This window comes from Rana temporaria, chromosome 9 (assembly GCF_905171775.1).
Source record: "Rana temporaria chromosome 9, aRanTem1.1, whole genome shotgun sequence".
Classification (NCBI taxonomy): Eukaryota; Metazoa; Chordata; class Amphibia; order Anura; family Ranidae; genus Rana; species Rana temporaria.
Window position 1 is genome coordinate 124295693 of NC_053497.1, and position 23472 is coordinate 124319164.

At 47.3% G+C, this 23472-nt stretch overlaps 1 protein-coding gene across 5 annotated transcripts in view; it reads left to right on the plus strand.

Annotated features, from left to right (window-relative positions):
* NTNG2 (netrin G2) overlaps window positions 1-23472 on the plus strand; it is a 188140-nt gene that overhangs the window by 149733 nt on the left and 14935 nt on the right. For 4 of the 5 annotated variants that reach the window (XM_040324411.1, XM_040324412.1, XM_040324413.1 and 1 more), the window contains 2 exons: window positions 364-438; window positions 7921-8088. In XM_040324411.1, coding sequence (XP_040180345.1) covers window positions 364-438; window positions 7921-8088 — 243 coding nt within the window. The remainder of the gene's footprint in view (window positions 1-363; window positions 439-7920; window positions 8089-23472) is intronic. The other variant, XM_040324415.1, reaches the window with a different exon arrangement.

Sequence of the window (23472 nt, forward strand, 5' to 3'; positions counted from 1 at the left end):
GAGTTGATGTGCGGTGATAATAGGAGGCTGATATGAAAACAAGTTCAGGTACTTATGGTAGTTTTTATTTTTTATTTAAATTAAATAAATAAGATGACCTTCGCTTAGATAATGCTACTTAAGTGCCGGCTAAGGCCCATATGAGACTCACAAGGAACTGGTTGGGGAATACCTCTCATAGGTCCCAGTGTTGGTCATTTTTACAGTCTGAACAGGTGATAGAGTATAAGAATGACCAACAAAATAGAATAGACCCAATTGATCATTTTGCTGTGATGGTAGCTGTGTATTCAGTACCTATCAGTAGTTATTCAGCCAAGTTGTGACTCATAACCAGAAAGTGTGTGGTTTTTTACCTTCAAGCATCCTCAAAGACTTTTATAGCACCTGAACCGACCCCGGCCTATGTCATCGATGCGTTGGTCAAGAATCCAAAAGGTAAAGGTTGTACAATGCAGTTGAGTCCTTTTTTGATTACAAATTTCTTTAGAAGGAACCGGTGGGAGAAACTTTAAAGTGAGCCTATGGTTAACTTGTTAAGTTAAAATTTAGCGTGAACCTGATCTACCCTAAAATGTTTCTAAGGCAAAAATGATTCTGAAGTACAGGCGTTTTGTAGCGCCCAAACATATGTGTGCTAGTATTAAAACCGAACCCTGTGTTACTGTGAAGCCCTTTAGAACTGTACATGGTGCCTCCTGTTCTGCCCAAGTTGAGATAAGGCCCTGCCCTTCCTGATACTAAAAATGCGAAAGGTCTAGCAGTTGAGAAGAGGCAAGGTTTAGCATCAGGAAGGACAGTTTGGGCTGGGAGACAGAGGTTTGGCTGGAGAGACTCGAGTAAGTGATGCAGCTTAAATGGATTTAATTGATTGATGAATTAAGTATGTTCAGAGCATAAAAGGCATAAGGCCATACATGGGTCGAATTTCAAAATAATTTTCTTTCGAAAATCTTATCTAAGAATTTTCGCACCATTAGTGGGCCACAACAACGGCTGATTTTTGTGAGGCCATCAAATTTGAGTGATAGGGCATGTTGGAAATATTTTGAAAAGTTAATGATTTTCTAACCAATGATGGGAAAATCGTATGAGAAATATAAATTGAAAAATAAATGCTCATGAGCACAAGAAAAGAAAATTCCAGGGAAAGAAAACAAGATTCTCAGGCACAAAAATAATTTTTTGTAACATCATGAATTTCAAAATCAATGGTGGCATCATTGGATTACAAAACGCACAAAATTTCTGATTGTATGGAATTTGAACAATGTAAGGCCTACGTAACACTGAGTACATTATAAGAAATGCCCTTTCCTCTATACACCTGCTATCTATGACTGCTTGGTCACTATGTTGGGACCACACTGTGCTGAGAGCAAAATCTTGCCCGACGTTGGCACATATGTGTGGTGTGTGTACATTAAGGCCCACAATCCTAGCCACCGAACATCTGCATCATATGATAGGCAAGAGGTGAAGTACGGTAACTACCCAAAGCCTTGTGGTCACGGCTAAAAAAATACCTGTGTTCAGATGTATTTAGAACTAATTTCTACATGCATCTCGAAGCATGCAATCTTTTACTATGACTGACTGAACACCTAGACCTTCAGCTGCATCTAGCTACATTCAATCTGGCTGTCTCTTCCTAAACTGGAAATGTCTGCGTTTCTGGACCATCTAGCCTGGTTTTATGCAGTGTAATCATGGCCACGTTTGTAAAAGCAAGAGAAAGTGATCTAGGAAGAATATGGTTGTTTTGGACAAAAAAAATTGGACCCACCTCTCCCCTGGTTGTGGACAAATTGCTGCTAGCCCAATTACAATTGTGAAAAAAGAGGAGGAATTGTCAATGGACTACAAGTGTGGTGATCATTGTACTTGTATTCCATTGAAAACTATAAGTCTGTCGGCCATGGTGGTGTATACGGCTTGTATTTCATGTATTCTTAGATCTCTGTGCTAAGCCTTCATAACCATGCAGAATTAAAAACAGAGTCACTATGGGTCAGAGGAAGCCCTGTGTACCTTTTGGGGAGGGGGGTCCGCTTGGCACCATGTTACACCCTAAATACAGATGTAAAATGGTGTAAGTTAGCATTTAAAGCACAGCTTTTTATTCATCAGTAGCATTCTATTTACTGCATGCAAAACAGTTACAGCTTCATGGACCCTGTTACAGAAACATTTTAGGCTAAGGTTGGTTCACATTTGAATTTTTTTCTAACATCTTAGTTTTATTGCTCCAGAGCTTGTTTACCCCCTTAAGCCCCATACACATGATCAGACCTTTGTCCGAACAAAATCACATCGGAATTCCAACGGAGTAAAAGAGAACATGTTCTCGATCTAAACTCCGACGGAATTCCTCGGAATTTCCAATGGAAATAATCCAACGGGGCATACACACGGTCGGAATTTCGATGGAAAAAGTCAGTCGGGCTTTTTCCATTGAAAATTTCAATCGTGTGTACGAGGCATAAGTCTTCTAATCAAAGTGTTTTGCTTCATGATAATAGTGACAACGGGGGGTCACTTGCTCGGCACAGGTGCCATTCGCAGAATGCCTTGTATTTTTTTTTAAATAAATGCAAGGCTTTCTATGATTGGATGAGGTGAAGAGGCAGAGCAGTGATGTCACAATCTCTACCCCCTCTATTCAATTGAACAAAAAAAAAATACAAGGTGCTCTGTTAAAGGCACACGTGCCAAGTGAACAAGCAAATTCCTGTGTTCACTTTGAAGAACGGCAGTGGCTTGGCACAAGATCCAGAAGACCGTGGCAATCTCTTTAGTAGAGTGATTCTCTGCTTCCACAGGGGTCCAAAAGGCATGGAATGCGTATACTTACATTGGTCCGAACTGGTCCAATGTTACTATGCAATAAAAATCAGACCCGGAGTTCATCTTTTTTGGAAAATGTTATCTAAATCAGGGAAAATCCCCCTTTTCGAGAGGTAGGTAATACATTCTGTTCACAAAGTTGTTTATTTCATGTCTTATTTATGTAATCTCCTAAAATGCCAGATGCATCCCGTTGATGGAGTAAAATGTAAGGCGTTTTGTTTTATATAACCTCAGATGTGGCAGCAATGAAGGATTGTTTTTCTACATGATTACATGCTAATTGGTTAAATAGTGTTGAGAAATTGTATCTGAAGATTGAACGTTGGAGTGTCTGTGCTGAAATGTTGGATCTGCATTTCCATGTCTTTGTTCATTTGCATGGGTTGTTGAATCTGTATTCATCTGCATGGTCCATTATCACAATGCATGTTCCCTTCCTCTCATTTACAGCATTCCTACACAACAAGTACATTCCTGCCCATTCATCTAATTCACACAAGTTGTTCTAATGCAGTGGCTCATATATTAAAGTATTTTTATCTGAATGTGTTTAACTGTAAAATGGCCTTTTTTGATTCATTGTTCAGACTGGCTTCTATTTACTTTGGGTTGTTTCCCTGATGTTTACCCACGCTATCTTACGCATTACCCAATAACAATGGTGTCTGTTATAAAAATAAAAATAAATGGTGTGCCGTGCTGTTTTCCCATATAGTGAGAAAACCCACAATTGCACCAATTCAATGTATCATACAAAAATTCCCTGTTATAATGTCCATACAATATCCACAATATAAGTGTTTCCTTAATAATGATAACCAACTGTTCATGCAGTCCAATGTGAAAAATGTGTTCAAAACAATACAAGTAAAATATTAGAATCATGAAATCCAAGACCTCGGCGGTCCAAGGCAGCAGCCACTGTTAAAAAACGGCGCGGCTTCTCTTGTTTAAAAAAAAAAACACACAGCGTGGCAGCATGGGTGGCTTTGTTTACACTGCGGGCTGGATAAAACACACAGGATGTGGCCGGCATTACGGGGTTTGGAGACCCCTGATCTAGCTCTTTCTCCCCTTGCTTTGCCATTCCTGGCCCTCCCCATTAATTTATTGGACTTCAGTTCTTTCATTCATGAATGCTCAGCATTACATGTGGATGTATCTCCTCCCCAGAGCCAACCCACTGCTTGCATCATGCTTGATGGCTCCTGAGCGGAGTACAGAAGCAGGGTGCTGTGATGTTTACAGGAAGCTATGTACAGCCCCCAACTGGCTTCTTCAGCCTTGTTGATGAGTGAGAAGAGAGGAACCGGGGAAAGCAAAAATTTCCAAGTCTCCTGGTAAAAACCTGAAAGAAATTCTAACCCTTCCATACGCAATCCAAAACTAAAGATATAGGGGCAAATCCACAAAAACGTAGCCTAACTTAACTTTTACCATTTAAGTTACACTGGCGGAAAATTTCTACCTAAGTGCCCGATCCACAAAGCACTTACCTAGAAATTTTCGGCCGTGTAACTTAAATGTCTCCGGCGCAAGGCGGTCCTCTTCTGCAGGGGGCGATGACAATTTAAATGAGGCGCGCTCCCGCCGTACTGCGCATGCTCGTGACGTCATTTTCCCGATGGGCAGCGCGCGAAATTACGTTACGCCGGGCTTTGTGGATTGCGACGGGACAATAAAGTTGCGTCAGGTAAAAAAAAAGTTACTCGCCGAAAAATAAAATTCTAAATTTAAAAAAAATAGCGGCGATCGAAAAAAAGGTCTGTTTTTACAAGGTGTAACTAGTTTACACTTTGTAAAAGCATCCCTAATTTTACGTATGCATACGCAAAGCGCCATTTCAACGCGAAATGCCCCCAGCGGCGGATGCGGTACTGCATCCTAAGATCTGACAGTGTAAGTGTCTTACAGATGTCAGATCTTCTGCCTATCTTTGGAAAACTGCTTCTGACGATCAGTTCCAAAGATAGGCACAGGGATACGCAGGCTGAACAGCAGTTCCGCCTGCGTATCCCTTTTGAGGATTTGGCCCATACATTTCGGCTAGAGGTGCAATTTAAAGTGGAATTCCAACCAAAACTTTTGTTACTTTTGTTACTAGTAGGGTAGTACCTCCGTCAAGGTTTTATGCCACTAATGGAAAGATGTCTCTGATTTATGCTTGACCACTCAATAATAAAAAACTGGCAGAGCATCTAGCCCTTCCCATTCTACCCCCAAAAAAGTTTTTGATGGTGTTTTTAACATTTGTGCTCCCCTGTCAGCATGCTCTATGCAGGGAACACTAACATTGCATGTGCAGCATTGTACATTATATTTTTTTCCCTTCCAGCAAAAGTAGATAAAAGTATTCTTTGGTCATATTTAGGGATTTAAATAACCTTTCTCTTAAAAAGATATCCTTAGGTTAATTACAGTATGTCAGAGTCCCTCTTTAATCACATTGCCCTTGCATATGAGTATCGCCACCACTTTCCCAGAATGCCTCTTCAGTCCCCCTCCTCAGCCTAGATGCTGGCCTCCAGCCATGCTGTAGGGAGATTGACACTTACGTGTAAGGTTCCCCACTGGTGTTTGATTAAATCTCGTAACATCGTTCAGAGCCTGCGGCAAGGTCATGGATCTGGCACAGTCCTCTCTGGATAGAATAATGCTTGATTGAAACATCCAACAGCTCCTCACATTGAGATGCACATTCGATTTTAACGACTTAGAGAAATCTCAAAATGACTGTGGCTCAGTGAAGTAACAAGATACAAGATCAATCACTAAATGCAAAAAGAGGTGTTATGTATGAAAGATGGGAGCATAAACTAGGCTTTACCTTTTATATGGGAATACCAGAGACCCCATCACCAACTTCAAAAACTGCAGGTAAAAGCACAGAAACAGTAATGCCCTGTACACACGATCAGTTCATCCGATGAAAATGGTCTGATGGATTTTTTCGTCTTTTGCATAAATAATTTTTTATTCACTTGCAATGTGCCTTTGAACTTGATAGGAAATATGACTACTTTAGCGAGAGTCAATTCCCTAGCACAGCCCCCTCCATACTTGCCTGTCATATTCCTCTCCTCTAATGAGGATGTCTAATTACGGTTTGTGCTGGCCTAGCTCCTCCACCCCTCCCCTCAACTTCCTACATAATGTAATTTTACATTTGTGAGGTGGGTTAATGCATGTGCATTAGGTCCCATTTTAATGACCATTGCATCAAGGCAGCCCATTAAAATGAATCGGCATTCAATGCACAAAAATGGTCCAAAAATTGGATATGTCACAAAATGTTTATTGGTACACACTATGGTGTCCTGCAATGTGCTTTTCCTTAGTGCTGGGATCTCCAAACTTTTCAAAGAGCCAGTTTACTGTCCTTCAGACTTTAGGGGGCTGGGTAGTGGTCAATTGGAGTAGAAAATGTCCCAGGCCCAGCTTCAGTGAGAATAAACATTGCCTCCTGGGACTACAGGAGGAGAAATAGTGCCCCATCATTGGTATCTGTGGGAGAAATATTGCCCCATCATTGGTATCAGTAGAAGTAATAGTGTCCCATCATTGGTATCAGTGAGGGGATGAGTACCCCATCATTAGCATCAGTGGAAGGAATAGTGACCCATCATTGGTATCAGTGGGAGGAGTAGCGCCACATTATTGGTATCATAGGGAGGAATGTTGCCCCATCATTGTTATCAGTGAGCAGAATAGTGTTCCATCATTGGTATCAGTGGAAGGAATAGTTGGCCCATCATTGGTATCAGTGGAATGATTAATTGCCCCATCATTGGTATCAGTGGGAAGAATATTGCCCCATCATTGGTATCAGTGAAAGGAATCTTTCCCCATCATTGGTATCAGTGAAAGGAATCGTGCCCCATCATTGGTATCAGTGAAAGGAACAGTGTCCCATTATTGGTGTCAGTGGGAGGAATAATGTTCAATCGTTGGACACAGTTTGGAGACCACTGCCTTAGTGCATTGGAGAGATTTTCTAAATAAATGACACAGCCATGCCTCAATGCTTTTAAAAGAGAAGTATGTTTTTTTAATTTGCCCATTATACTAACCTAGGTGGATGCAGCATCAGTGAGATGCTGCATCTGTCCCCCGGCATCTCTTCATTGAGAACCGAGCCACTGAACACCGCTGATGGCTCAGTTCTCTCACCTCATTAAGTGGAGAGCTCTCCTGCTCTGCTTCTTCTCCCTCACTGGAGCGCTGAGCTGTGGAGGGAGCGAGGAGCGGCCGTCTCAGCGGCTCGCTGAGAGGCTGAGACTGCCATCAGTCCAGGCACCTGGCGGATCCAGACTCCTAGAGTCAGGGATGACGCGCGGCCTGGACTGATTTGAATGACATCAGCAGAGAGCAGACTTTAGACCGCTCTCTGCTGATAACGGGTTACAGGAGTGCAAAACGAATTGCACTCCTGTGACCCAGAGTAGAAGCCCAGCCAAATGCGCTCAGGCTGGTGTTCTCCTTTAACATGCTGCACTTTACGGTAATGCTTGCAATAATGCATGAGTTTCTGCAACGCATAGATGGAAATTACCACAAATTTATGGTAACATGGTCTCTTTTATCCAAAAAAAAAAAAAAAAACATAGACTGTATTTAACTTTCCAAGCAGTGAACCTCCAGGAGACCCAGAACCTGGTAAAGACAGAGGAGGAAGAGCCTGTAACTGCAATTCAAGCCAAATGTTTTATGTTGGGAACCCTGGGAAGGGGTAAGAACTTCTCCCAGGTCTAATAGTTTGAGGTCTCATTGAGGAGACTTCCATTGATAAGTAATAGAAAATCTCCAACACAGACAGAAAAAGAAAAGAGGTGATGAGGTTTCTAGCCTTCCCCTACTCAACAGTATTTTGTTATACAGTGACATAATTACAGCTTCATCCCAGAGTGCTGACACAAGTTCCGGGTGAAGGGTTTGCCCAAGACTGGCACACTATTAAATTGACTATCGTCACTTTCTGTACATGACACATTCACTTGAAGCACTGAACATCCCAGGGTAAACAGGAGTCAGGTGGGTTCAATCTGACATACCTGTTTTTTCATTCTACAGATTGCGAATGCTACGGCCACTCCAGCCGCTGCAGTTTTATCGACTTCCTGAATGTGGTGACTTGTGTCAGCTGCAAGCACAATACCAGAGGACAGCACTGCCAGCACTGCCGGCTGGGCTTCTACCGTAATGTGTCTGCCGAGCTGGAAGATGAGAATGTCTGCATACGTGAGTCATTTTTGTAGTATCTTCTTGAGAGAACGAAAGCTAAATGTATATCTAAACAAATGTTTTTTTTGTAGCTCTGGATAGAATGAGGAGGGTTAGAATACCTGTCAGGGTTTGTTTTATTGTCTACAGCAGGGATATGCAATTAGCGGACCTCCAGCTGTTGCCAAACTACAAGTCCCATCATGCCTCTGCCTCTGGGTGTCATGCTAGATGCTGTCAGAGTCTCGCTATGCCTCATGGGACTTGTAGTTTGGCAACAGCTGGAGGTCCGCTAATTGCATATCCCTGGTCTACAGTATATTCTAGCTGGGGAGATTTACCTTCTGTCAAATGAGTGAAAATCCCTTTGTTGTTTATAGAAAACAATGTCCACTATAGGTGGCCAGTGTGTTTGTACGTGTGTGTATATACCATTTGTAATCGGAGTCCTCCCGACCCTACCTACCCAATGAACCCAGGCCTGAGGTGTGCCTTGGCCTGCCGTACAGTATACCTGAAAGAGGGCATACCCTGAATGCAAGAATGAAGTAAAACATGCCAAAAAGGAGGGCCGGGAGGGTGGGGACCAAAAACCCAGCCGACGCTGGAGAAGAGGAGGAGGTGGGCTATAAAGGCCCGGACTCCTCCCACAAATACAGGCTGGCCTGCGGCCAGCCTTCTTACTTGTAATCGGAGTCCTCCCGACCCTACCTACCCAATGAACCCAGGCCTGAGGTGTGCCTTGGCCTGCCGTACAGTATACCTGAAAGAGGGCAAAAAGACACATGAATAGGTATGACCAAAATGTATTTAATGCAGATAACCCAACTTAATCCAGCAAAGAAGAAAATGCCCTAACAACCTCTGCGTGCGGTTCCGGGATGTATCTGGTAAAACAAGAGGACCTCCACCGCCCCATGTGTTTAATGATGAATGGAGGAACGCCCTGTTTGGACGCAGCCGACGCCGCCCCAATCCTGAATGAGTGCCCAGTAAACAACTTGGGATTGTAACCCAACCGCCCCACCAGAATCCTAACGTGAACCAAAAACTGCTTTGTGGTTAACGGGGCAGAAGGGAATGGTAACAGAGGGCTGCTTGGCGAAGCTGAGGCCAGAAAAGCAGACAGAGCCTCTAGCACAGCCAACGGACAACAAGCCTGCGAGGTACCGTAAAACTTAACAACATGACCCCGACCAACCTGCCTAGTTTTGTTGTTGTTGAGCTGCAAAGCAAAATGATCATGACCCCGGCTGAGACTGCTCCTGGGTAGGAAAGAGGCCCGAGCACTAAAGCGGGTAACCTCCCCGGGTCTGAGAAAACCAAAAAAACTAAGATAAATGGCCACCTTAATGACCAGACTGAGCCCCACCCCGAACGGGGATGTGGAAAGCAGGACCGACATGTCCCGGATCATCTGACCAGTGATAGGCAATCTTGACGTCTGTGGCAAACCCCGATACTTCGTGATACCCCTTAGTAATGCCTTGAGAGGGTGAGCGGCAAAAATAGACGGAAAGGAAGGTTCAACTAGGGACCTGAAATGCTGCACCCCGGCTAAATAAGTTTTAATAGTACTGGCGGATAGTGACAAGACGCTATGGCAGTACGCCGCAAACGCCATGATGGCTTTGATACCCCACGGCCAACTGGATGGATGCATGCTGGAAAATCTATGAAATTGCCTCCACCCCATCATGTACACCTTGCGTGTGTTGCTGGCCAAAGAAGCGTTCGCCAAATCAATCGCCTGCAACCAGAACCCAGTCAATCCATGGTGAGAAGGGAAAACTGCGGGATAGACTTGCTCACTCGATCCGCCTCCGGGTGCTGCAAGAAAAATTGTTCGAACTTAAACCGGGACAGAGCATCTGCAGCCGTATTAAAGACCCCACTAATGAATTCCCCCTGAAAGTGAAACCTGTACTGCAAGCTCAACCAGACCAACCTGCGCATGAAGGCCATGATGACCAGGGAATAGGACCTGCCTTTGTTGATGATAGAAGCGGTGGCCAGATTGTCCGTAAAAAACACTACTGACCTCCCCTCCCACTCAGGCCCCCACACGACAGCCGCCGCGACAATGGGATACACTTCAAACAAGGCTGAGGTCTGCGCAAATTTAGGCAGACGAAAAACCTCCTGAGGCCAGGCTCCCGCCAGCCATGCTGACCCGTAAATGGCCGCAAACCCCGCAGAAGCTGCCGCGTCCGTGAACACCCTGGGGGACGAATTGGTGGGCTGAGGAATGAGTAAAGAAATACCATTCCAGTCCCGTAAAAACTGATCCCACATGACCAGATCAGCGCGAGCGTCCGCCTGCAAGCTGACCCGGGCATCACTGTCCTGGGACAATGGTAACAAGGCCAACAACCTGGACACGAACGCCCTACCCTGCGGGATGATTCGCATAGCATGGTTGAGCATGCCCAAGAGAGACTGTAATTCCTTCCTGCTGCAAACTGGAGAGCGAGCAACCGAATGCACCGCCGAGCGAATTCTCTCAAGTTTCACCTCAGGCAAGCTAGCCACCATGTGACCCGAATCTAACGTGATACCCAGAAAATTTATGACAGAGGCAGGACCTTCCACTTTGTGAAGTGCCAAAGGTACATTTAATTCAGCAAACAACTGCCTGAGCCCTTCCAAATCCTTGGGTGCCTGGTCAGAGTGCTCCACCAGCAAGAAATCATCCAGATAGTGCACTACCCCAAGACAGCCCTTGGAGTGTTCCAGGATCCAATGAAGTGCCTGCGCAAATATGTCGAATAAGCAGGGACTGCTACGGGACCCAAAAGCCAACTTGGTGGCAAAGTAGTACAGGCCGCGCCACTTGATGCCATACCATTGCCAGAGTGTCGGCCTGATAGGTAGTAATTTGAAAGCATCAGCTACATCCGCTTTGGATAACCAAGCCCCCCTACCCAACTGTAAGATGAGCTGAATAGCCGAGTCCACGGAGGAGTATTTCAAGGAAAACTCCTCCGCAGGGATTAGCGCATTCAGACTGGGAATATGTGAACAATGAGGTGCAGACAAATCATAGATGAGACGGTATTTATTCGAAAATTTTCCACATACAACCCCAATCGGGCTGACCCTCCATATGCCAAAAGGTGCCTCGCTGAATGGCCCAATGACAAAACCCTTATCCACTTCCACCCCCAACAAATCATCGACAAGGGAAGCATGCAGTGCTGCTGACACGAGATTGTTACATTCCCAAGTGACCGTGGGGAGAGCGATCAGACCCGTGTGAAAGCCGGATGAGAAGCCGTCCACCAAGAACTCCCTGATACGAGAAGATGGATGACCCTCGAGATAGGCACCTAGCGCCTCCACATTGACCTGACTTAGTCATGAGGAGGAAAAAGGTTTGACCCCACAAGAAGATTTAGGATGCGCCCTGAAACAATTCGAACAAACATGGAGAAGCCTGCATAAATTGTAATTGCACCCCGCGTTGTTAAAATTGTTGCAGACCTGCGACTTACCCAGAAAACGAACAGGTCTACCTAATTTGTCCACCTGTCCGGAAACCGAGGAAGCCACACCGGATGAGGCTCTGCCCACCCCTGAGGAACCCGGGACCTCCACCATGGGACACCACGTGGACGTATGCGAGGTTGACTGGCACGTGCTACACACCGGGGATTTCTGGTTGGCAAAATGTCTGCAAAACAACTCCATATCGATGTTGCTCCAGCACATCACCACCTGAAACTGGGCCCAAGTGGCTGCCGCTTTAGCCGAGAACGAACGATGGTAATCATAAAAGCTGCAGCCACCGTATTTGTGCGCCAAATCAACCACCTTGTGCATGTAGAGATCTAATTCCACCCTCCGGTCAGGACTGACTGTACATAAAATATCCCGGAAAATGCCAAACGCCAAGACAAACTCCGCCACATTAAGCTTCCGGTTCAGTCTAGGGTCCTTAGTTTTAAGGACCACTGAGACCTCGCCACAAGCATAGGACTTGTTCTCTGTGATATCCTGCGATGCTATCAACAGCGATGCCAAGTTAACATCTTTCCCCTCTAAAATATCCTTCCTAAGATTGGCGGGAATGAAGTGAGCAGGTGAGACAGACGGAAAAGCCGCCAACGGAGATGGTGCTGCCGCAGGCAAGGGTATGGCAGAATTACCTACAGGGGCGCAAGGAATCGCTGGTGCTGGAACAACAGGTACCGGAGCCACCTGCGTGCTAGCCGCATGAGCTTCCACCGCATCCATCCTGTCTTGAATCTGAGACATGGATGAAGACAAAGTATTTAACAGAGCGTGGATCTGTGTAAGAGAGTTCTGCACGGACCCCTGATTAGAGTCATCATCGGGGAGAGACCGCGAGGGGCTAGGGAACAGCAATTTGAACAATTCAGCTTTCCTGGCGGAGGCAGGAAACGCGACGCCCCTACGACGCAGCTCCGCCGTGAGCCTGGGCACCGTCCATCTCCTCAACGACTGTATGCTGCCGTGTTCCGAACCCCCAGAGCGTGACGGCGGGACCACGGATGAGCCCTCGCTCTCGGAAACATGAGACATACTGCACCTGAATAAAACAAACATATTGAAAGTACCATGCCGCCCCCCCGTGCGCCTTCCCCCCCCCCCCCCCCCACACCGCCTATCCTGAAAGTGCAGATGGGTGTCAACAAAGCGCGTGAATGAACCTGATGTACAACCACCGTGACTGAATGAAACGCACGAGCCCGAGACACCTGCCGCGCCAAGACAAGTAATTAAATAACGAAAACACTCATGGCTGAAATACCCACAGAACGTGGTGGGTATGTAATATGAGAATAAGACGTGAAGTGAAACGTATGATGTATGTCGGCCGAGAACCTGTATGACACGTACAATAAAATTCTGGCCCGTAAGACCTAAAGCCCTTGACCCTGAGCATGGCTAAGCTACCCGGAAAAGATATGAAACGCACCTACCGCTCTACGATAAAGAGCCGAAATCCACCGATCACGCCCACCTAAAATACTGAATGAGGACAGAGAACCGAACTTAAAACCCCTGTGACCAGCCGAACATGAGCTCCCCCCCCCCCCCCCCCTGAACCACAGAGACAAGGCTCGCCCTCCTCCCATAACAACCCGTCCGAACTCGCACGCACCTGTCGTTTACAGGGAAAGCGAAAGTCGAAGCGACAACAACCGTACTGAACAACACCTGAAAAATAATGACAGAAATAACATGCCATGACCAACGAATTTCGGCGTGCCGAGCCCCCCCCCCTCCCCCTCCTCCACAGGTAACATGCAAATACCTGCAAACACCTGCCGTAACAGGGAAAATAAGGCTTGCTACAATAACCACCGTGCTGACACAATACCTGTAAAAAGAAATGAATGAATAAAATGACAGAAACATTATGCAGCGCCACTATGATTCATCATGACCCCCCCCCACTCAGGTACTATGCCACTGCGCACACCTGACGTTTGCTGGATAAATGTGGAGTTTTGACCGGACAACCGACAACCGTACCGTGGCAAGCCCTGCAAAATAAATAACAGAAATGCCATGCAGTAACACCGTACCCCAACATGCCCCCCCCCCCACCCACCCCCCCACCTCAGGTCCCATGCAATGACTACGCACACCTGACGTTACAGGGAAACAGAGAGATTAGCCACAACGTCCACCGACCTGAAGAAATACCTGCAAAATAAAATGACAGACATGGCATATATACCTAACCAAACACAGAATGACCGCACCCCCCCCCCAGAGCAACGTAACTGTAGCTACCTTAACCCCGTGCTGCAGCACGACCTGGGAAAATATTACCACCGCCAACGCAAGAACCCTGTAACAGACCCCCCAAATGACCATATCTGTCCCAGCCAAAATAACAATATGTACCAATTGTACTCCTGCCCCCCCATAAACCCCCACATGCATCCCTGAACATGACTGCCCCTGTGACAGCTGACCTGTCTCCCACCGCCCCCCCCCCCGGCATCACCTGACCTACGATGCCCGGCCGAAAAACCTCCTCCCCATACACATGATGACAGAGCCGCCGCCGCCGCCGCCCCCCTCCCCCCGGGCATGCGTCGCCATGCCGCACCGAGGCCTTGTGGACCAAGCCCCCCACATAACCTCCGCCGTGTACCTCCGATACCCTTCTCGGACCGTGCATCCCTACCTGCTTAGCTCCACGAGGTGCCGCGCTGCACTGGGAGACACTACCTGCACGTCCGCGACCGGAAGTGACGTGTTTACAGGACCAAAAACCCAGCCGACGCTGGAGAAGAGGAGGAGGCGGGCTATAAAGGCCCGGACTCCTCCCACAAATACAGGCTGGCCTGCGGCCAGCCTTCTTACATATTCTCGAGTATAAGCCAAGGCACCTAATTTTACCACACAAAACTGGGAAAACATATTGACTCTAGTATAAGCCTAGGGTGGGAAAATGCAGCAGCTACTGGGTAAACAATGCCCATTTGCAGTCCCACTGTGCCCATTTGCAGTCCCACTGTGCCCATTTGCAATCTCACTGTGCCCAGTTGCAGCCGTACCTTTCATTACTAAAACAGTGTGTGTCTCCCGCTGTGTAATGCAGTCTGTTTGGCTGTCCATCTTAACAAAACCCCGCCTCCTCCTCGTCCATCCATGATAGAGGAACACTGATAGGATGCTGGAAAACTGTATCAGTGTTCCGCCTATCTCAGACGAGGAGGAGGCGGGGCTTTGTTACAATGGACGGGTGAACAGAATGCATTACACAGCGGGAGACACACAGGGGTAGATTCAGAAAGCAATTACGCCTGCGTATCCATAGATACGCAGCGTAATTGCTAAGTAGCGCTGGCGTATCTACTTTCTGTATTCAGAAAGCTAGATACGCCGACTGTAGCCTAAGATACGACTGGCATAAGTCTCTTATGCTGTCGTATCTTAGGGTGCAATCTGACGCTGGCCGCTAGGTGGCGCACCCGTAGTTGTCAGCGTAGAGTATGCAAATTGCATACTTACGCCGATTCACAAACGTACGTGCGGCCGGCGCTCATTTTTTACGTCGTTTGCGTACGTCGTTTTCGCCATAAGGCTGCTCCTGCTAATAGGAGGCGCAGCCAATGGTAAGTATGGACGTCGTTCCCGCGTCGCGATTTTCAAATTTTGCGTCGTTTGCGTAACTCGTTCGTGAATGGCGCTGGACACCATTTACGTTCACGTCGAAGCCAATGACGTCCTTGCGACGGAGCATGCGCAGTACGTAGTAAATTACACGCGCTTACGCCGGCCCCTTTTACGATACGCCGCCGCAAATTGCGGAGCAAATGCTTCGTGAATGCAGCGTAGCTCCAGTAATTTACGGAGGCGTAGCGTAAAAACGATACGCTGCGCCACCGTATCAGTGCGCGCCCCTACCTGAATCTGGGCCACAGTGTTTTAGTAATGAAAGGTACGGCTCACCCGAGTATAAGCCGAGGGGGACTTTTTCAGCCTAAAAAATGAGCTGAAATACTCGGCTTTTGCATCAGGAATTGCCTGAACGATTAATTATATTGAGTCATTTTTCGACCAAAGCAGAAATCTTTGAAAAACACAAATCGATTGATAGAAATACAGAATAAATATAGAATTTAATTAATATGTATTTACTAGACATGAATTCACAATAGATAGTTAGATTTGTGGATGGACATAGACAACAATCTTACATAAAATAACAAGATTGTATGCGACACTCACTAAGGTATATTGCTACGTATATATGAATAACACGAAAAGATCAATTTCTCCCAGTGGTCATAATAACCATGTATATTGATAACCCTCAGACAATAGTCTGTGTTTTACAAAGCCTGACAGTTATTCCCCTGCAGAAGGATTAAGTGTTAAACCATGTAAAAAATATGACGCTACTATAGTGCCAAACAAGAAATTATTAATATTGGAAAAATAAAATTAAAGAAAAATCTAAATGGCTATTATATTGGGGGGGGGGGAGAACAATCTAAGTATCACAAGAAATCAATAATAGATATATCAAAATAAGCAATAAAACATGAAAAGATCAATGTGCTATTATTACCCTCTCAAAATAGCTGCTGGCTTACAATGTTCTTTATCAGAGTCCCCTAAAATGGCTGCCTTTCCCAAAATGGTGTCTCGTCAGGGTGGAGCTGCGTCTTGGCGTCCTTGCAGTGTCAGATGACGTGATGATGAATGTCTCTCTGGATGGAAAGGTGTGTGCAGGGTGGCCAACCGTCAGTAAATTTGCAAACAGTTTGTAAAATCCGTAATTTTTGCATCTGTCCATAAATGTCCATTACAGACATACAGGGCCAGATTCATCAAGAGATACGACGGTGGATCTCCTGATCCGCCGTCGTATCTGTGAGAGCCGACGGTCATATCTGTGAGATCCCACGGTCGGATCTATGCGACTGATTCATAAGAATCAGTTCCGCATAGATCTCCCTTAGATCCGACTGGTGTAAGTGACTTACACCAGTCGAATCTTAGGCTGCAATCTCCCGCCGGCCGCTAGGTGTCGTCGCTTTTTTTTACGCGTCGCATATGCAAATGAGGAGAACCGCCGATTCAAGTCCGTACGCCCGCCCGTCGCTTTTTTTTAAGGTCGTTTGCGTTCGGCTTTTTTCGGCGGATAGCTACCCCTGCTATATGAGGGGTAGCTAATGTTAAGTATGGCCGTTGTTCCCGCGCCGAGATTCAAATTTTTACGTCATTTGCGTAAGTCGATCGTGAATACCGATGACCGCAATTGACCTACCCGCCGCTAACAATGACGTCCTAGCGACGTCATTTGGAGCATGCGCACTGGGATATTTCGCCGGCGGCGCATGCGCAGTTAAATCGGCGCGGGAACGCGCCTGATTTGAATTGTACACTCCCCCTAGCCGCGGAATTTGCATTCCGCCGGGGGGAGTTACGATCCGACGGTGCAATTTGCGAGGTAAGTGCTTGATGAATACTGCACTAGCCTCGCTAAATTGCACCGGCGGATCTAAAGATCCGCTGATCTACATGAATCTGGCCCACAGACTACACGTCCATAATGGACATTTATGGACAGATGCAAAAATTACGGATTTTACAAACTGTAAATTTACTGAAAGTTGGCAACCTTGGGTGTGTGTATGGATGACGTTCCAAATTGCGGGTATACCGTGGGTGGATGAAGTGTGTGTGATCCCTATGGCTTCTTATCCTTGTCCTAAATACCATTCTGAACAATAAGCTCATAAAAATTGTAATAAGCCTAGCCCAGAAAGTGTAACTTCTTTTCATTGGGTCATGTGGCTAAATATTAATTGTTTGTTCAAGCATTTCCTCTCTTAGCCACCAAGTGTCATTCTAGGACACGGGATATTTGCTCTAAATTATTCCTATAAATAAGCTGTTATAAGAATGTCCATTTTCTCATGGTACAGGCATGGCCATATGATATTTTTAATATATGTATGTATAGTGTTTAGGAGATCTGGTAACGCTAACTAACAACTAACATATGAGCATACATTTCTGATGCAGCAACATTTAACAGTAAGAATTTTTGATTATATATTCCATATAAAGCAATTGGAATACGTAAAATACTTAAAACAAACTATTAATTAAATCTAGTTATGTCACACAGACATATCCATATTACCGTATTTATCTTCATATAACGCGCCCCGGCGTATAGCGCGCACCCCCAACCTGGAAGGAAAATTCCTGGAAAAAAAAGAAATACTTACAGTTTGGATGCCCCTCGTCGGTGTCTTACCCAGCGTCCATTGGCGGCCTTGTCCAGGTCCGGCGTCCTTCTGCGGCCATCGTGGTGTCCTCCCCGCTTTGTTTTTCAGCCGATCCTCGCTTCCCACGCTGTGTTTGAACCACTCCGCCGACATATACCGAGCTCAGTACACTCGGGTATACTTGGGCAGGCTCGGCTCCTCTCGCATAAAGGACGTACAGGACGCACAGGACGTGACCGCGAGCGGAGCCGAGCCCGCCCGAGTATACCCGAGTGTACTGCGCTCGGTATATGTCGGCGGAGTGGTTTAAACACAGCGCGGGAAGCGAGTATCTGCGTATATCGCGCACCCACGATTTTAAGGGGAAAAAAAGTGCGCGGTATACGCCGATAAATACGGTAATACAAATAAACTGTAGTCATAATAACACATTTCTAGATAAATATATTTTTAAAGCCGCCATTGACATGAAATTTTCACCATATGTAGGTAACAATCCATACATACAAAGAAACCAAAAACAAAAAAGTTCAGAAATTAAGTTATGTGTAATAAACTGTAATAACACAGGGAAAAGTATTGAACACATGAAGAAAGGGAGGTGCAAAAAGGCTTCAAGACTCCAGCTGAAATCTATCGGTGATTAAAAAGAAATCCAGCCCCTTGTCAGCACAAATTAATATCAGCTGGTTCAGTCTCAACTGATAGCCTATAAAAAGGTGTCTCATTACCAAGGTGTCACACAAGAAACATTCCATGATGGTTAAAAGCAAGGAGCTCTCTCACAACTTTTTCAACCTTATTGTTGCAAAGCATACTTATGGCATTGGTTAGAGGAGGATTTCAAAACTTTTGAACGTTCCAGTAAGCACCGTTAGGGCCATAATCCGGAAGTAGAAAGAACATAATTTCACCATAAACTAGCCAAAACCAGATGCTCCTTGCAAGATTTCTGACAGAGAAGTGAAAAGAATTATGAGAGGAGTTGTCCAAGAGCCAAGTACCACTTGTGGGAAGCTTCAAAAAGACCTAGAATAAGCAACTACAAGTAATGCACTCAACCGCCATAGCCTTATGCACACTTACAGAGTTCAGAGTTCATAGAAGAGGCCCACCGAACCTTCAAGATTCGAAGACTGTTTGTGTGGAAGAATGGGCCAAAAATCACACCTGAGCAATGCATGCGACTAGTTTCTCCATACAGAAGGTTTCTTGAAGCCTTTGTATGTATGGATTGCATTGGTTGTTACCGACATGTGGTTAACATTTCATGTCAATAGCACCTTTAGAAATATATTAACCTAGAAAAATGGTGATGTGTTTCATACTTATTTTAATATAGATATATATATTCCACTATCAGACCTCAAAGACATGTGGCAAGTCTGTGGAACAGCAGGATTTTCACATGGGCACTTGGGAGCTATGTGCTTCTTCCGGACCAATTCACTAAGTTATAAACACAATGGGCCAGATTCTCAAAAGAGTTACGCCGGTGTATCTACAGATACACCAGCGTAATTCGAAAATCCCGCCGGCGTATCATTGTTTTGTATTCTCAAAACAAGATACCCCGGACTGAGGCTAGGATCCAACTGGTGTAAGTCACTTACACCGTCGGATACTAAATGCAAGACTACGCTGGCCGCTAGGTGGCTTTTACGTCGATTTCAGCGTCGCATATGCAAATGAGCCGAATACGCCGAATCCCGAACCTTTTGGCGCCGCTTTGCTGTAGTTTACGTCGTTTCCATAAGCGTAAGGTTACCCCTGCTATATGAGGGGTAACCTTACGTCGGTCCGCTGTATGCCATGTTAATTATGGCCGTCGGGGTTTTTTTTGGCATTTACATAACTCGTCGCGAATAGGGCTGTGCGTTCATTACGTTAACGTCACAAGCAATGTATTTTCGGCGTACTACGGAGCATGCGCAGTGGCCTACGTTTAAGGACGGCGCATGCGCAATTCGTCCGGCACGGGGGCACGCTTAATTTAAATACAAGCCGCCCCCTTTGAATTACGCGGGTATACGCCGGGCAATTTACACCACGCCGCCGCAAATTACGGAGCAAGTGCTTGGAGAATACGCAGGGCCGGCGCAACCACCAGGCGGACCAAGCGGCCGCTTGGGGCGGGCAGGTCCGCAGCCTGGGATGGGCGGAAAGATGACTTTTTTTTTTTTTTTTATTGTCCGGAGTTGCCGCCGCCCGGTGTCCCGCTCCAGGGCTCGAGTCCTGCGGGAACGGCGTCTGTAGAGGAGAAGGGAGGGAGAAAAAGTTTCACTGGCACCGCACTGCCCCGCCCCCTCCCCCGGCGAGCTGTTGCAGAAGAACAAAAACATCCAGGGCTGATCCTGGACGGGGTGCACTGGGACCCGCAGCAGCTTCCCCTGGTTGTTATCAGGGCTAGGCGCACGCTGGTCAGCTAAAGCGCATAACAACAAAGGCTCCGTGATCTCGTTATTGCCCGCCGGCCGCCACTGACCCGCCCTCCGGCACGCCCACTGCAGTTTCCAGATCGCCGCCCGGCTCCCGCTGTATCCAGTACGAGGGAAGAGAAAGTAAGTTATGTCCACCCCACGGTCCCCACCTCCTCCACATGTCCCCCCTGTGCCCACCCACAACACCTTCGTGCAGCCAATCCTGTGCCTGGAAGGGAGTGTGGGCGGGAGATTTCAAAGCAGCCAGACCAGTGACACTGTCCTAATGTCGCTGCTGCTGCCTGTGCTTCCAAATAGAATGCAGCCTGGGTGATCTCGATCTCTCCCCTCTCTCTCTTCCCTAAATGCTCCATAATCCTCCAGCCTCCCACATGCCATAATCCTCCAGCCATAATCTTCCAGCCTTCCACACACCATAATCCTCCAGCCTTCCACATGCCATAATCCTCCAGCCTTCCACACACCATAATCCTCCAGCCTTCCACATGCCATAATCCTCCAGCCTTCCACACACCATAATCCTCCAGCCTTCCACATGCCATAATCCTCCAGCCTTCCACACACCATAATCCTCCAGCCTTCCACACACCATAATCCTCCAGCCTTCCACACACCATAATCCTCCAGCCATAATCTTCCAGCCTTCCACACGCCATATCCTTCCAGACTTCCACGCGCCAAAATCTTCCAGACTTCCACGCGCCAAAATCTTCCAGACTTCCACGCGCCAAAATCTTCCAGCCTTCCACGCGCCATATCCTTCCAGCCTTCCATGCGCTATATCCTTCCAGCCTTATAAAAACGCCATATCCTTCGAGCCTTCCACATGCCATATCCTTCCACACACCATATCCTTCCACGCGCTATAATCCTCCAGCCTTCCACGCACCATAGTCTTCCATGCACCATAGTCTTCCTGCCTTTCACACGCCATAGTCTCCCTGCCTTTCATGTACCATAGTGATCCTATATTCCTGCCATGTCCAATAGTGGCAAAATAAGGTTTTGCCTAGGGTGTCAAAAATACTTACACCAGCCCTGTTGTAATGTCAGGTGGGAGCGTGACGCGGTAGCCTCCTCGGGGTGAAGGCATCTCCACATGGTGAGTGGGCAGCCCCGCAGAATGAGGCTGTGTCCACGTGGAAGGTGAACACTGAGGGCAGCTGGGAGCCCAGGAGAGAGAAGAGCTTCACAGCCTCCTTGACCCCCAAGGTGGTGCGCAGAAGCATCCCCGTAGTCTCAAAGCCTGGACTCTGTCTCCTCCAACGTCCTCTCTGCATCAGCAGTGAGTCCAGGAAGACAAGATCGAGCAAGCTGCCAGGGAGCTGCTGGAAGAAGCAGCAGAGCACCTCCCGGATCAAGAAGGTACTGGGCATCATGCACAGACAGAGACTTTCTTACAGATACAGACTGGGATGGGGACAGGGCTAGTGGTCTCTCTGTCAGTCCCCCCTCTCTCAGCCGCCCTCTCTGTCCACTACTCTCTCTCTCTCAGCCCCTCCCTTTCTCTTAGCTCCACCTCGCTTTCTCAGGCCCCTCTATGTCCACCACCCTCTTTCTGAGCCCCTCTCCCTCAGCCCCGCATTTCTCTCTCAGCCCCACCTCTCTCACTCAGCCCTCCTTTCTGTACTCTACCCTCTCTCTCATCCCCTCTGTCGCTCAACCCCACATCTCTCTCAGCCCCACCTCTTTCACTCAGCCCCACCTCTTTCACTCAGCCCCACCTCCCACTCAGCCCCCCTCTCTGTCCACTACCCTCTCGCTGAGCCCCTCTCTTTCAGCCGGTCTCTGTCCAATACCCTCTCTCAGTCCCACATCTCTCTCAGCCCCACATCTCTGTCCACTACTCTCTCTGAGCCCCTCTCTCTCTCTGTCCACTACCCTCTTTCCGAGCCCCTCTTTCTCAGCCCCTCCATCTCACTCAGCCCCACATCTCTCTCACTCAGCCCCCACATCTCTCTCACTCAGCCCCCACATCTCTCTCACTCAGCCCCCACATCTCTCTCACTCAGCCCCCACATCTCTCTCAGCCCCCTCTCTGTCCACTACCCACTCTGAGCCCCTCTCTCTCTTTCTCTGTCTCTCTCTTTCTCTCAGCCCCACTCTGTCCACTACCCTCTCTCTGAGCCCTCTCTCAGCCCCCTCTGTTTGGTGGGCACTAGTAGGCTGCATTTGGTGGGCACTAATAAGGCTGCATTTGGTGGGCACTGGTAGGCTACATTTGATGGTCACTGGTAGGCTGCATTTGACGGGCACTGGTAGGCTGCATTTGATGGGCACTAAGTAAGGCTGCATTTGGTGGGCACCACCTCTCACTCAGCCCCACATCTCTCTCACTCAGCCCCACATCTCTCTCAGCCCCCTCTCTGTCCACTACCCTCTCTGAGCCCCTCTCTCTCAGCTCCCCTCTCTGTCCGCTACCCTCTCTCTAAGCCCCCCTCTCTGTTTGGTGGGCACTGGTCGGCCTGCATTTGGTGGGCACTGATAAGGATGCATTTGGTGGGCACTGGTAGGCTGCATTAATCTCTTGTATCATTTCCGCAGTCTCTGACCATCTCCTATACTATGTCTGGGTTTTTTTTTTTAAAACAGACTTTCTAACAGAGGCCCTCTTTGTGTCCATTAGAGAGACCCCCCTCCAGGTCCAATTAGAGTACTCTGCTTCTCTTCCTGTATTTTGTTTATTGTTAAGAGATTGTGGGAGGATCCCAGGGTAAAGCTGACTCCTTAGCGGAGCATCTTTGTGTTTGAGTCGTTGCCATAGAAACATTTGTAAAGGGGGAGGAGTTAGTAAGGTGACCACACCCTTGTAGGGGCTCCAGAAATATTTCTGCACCCACAGGCATGTGACCCTAGGATCGGCCCTGATAACATCATTAGCATGTGACAAACCCGAGTCTCTGCTGCCTGACTAGTAACTCGACCCAGCAGGAGATCGTGGCCAGCACTAGCTAAGCTTCTCTTCCTTCCCTGCTGAAGGGAGCATGCTGGCTGCTTGTAATTTTTTTTTGTGATGGACGCTGATGAGCTGACCAGCCAATCTGCATGCACCTAGCCCTATCATGTGCATGCAGATTGGCTGGTCAGCTCATCAGCGTCCATCACAAAAAAAATTACAAGCAGCCAGCATGCTCCCTTCAGCAGGGAAGGAAGAGAAGCTTAGCTAGTGCTGGCCACGATCTCCTGCTGGGTCGAGTTACTAGTCAGGCAGCAGAGACTCGGGTTTGTCG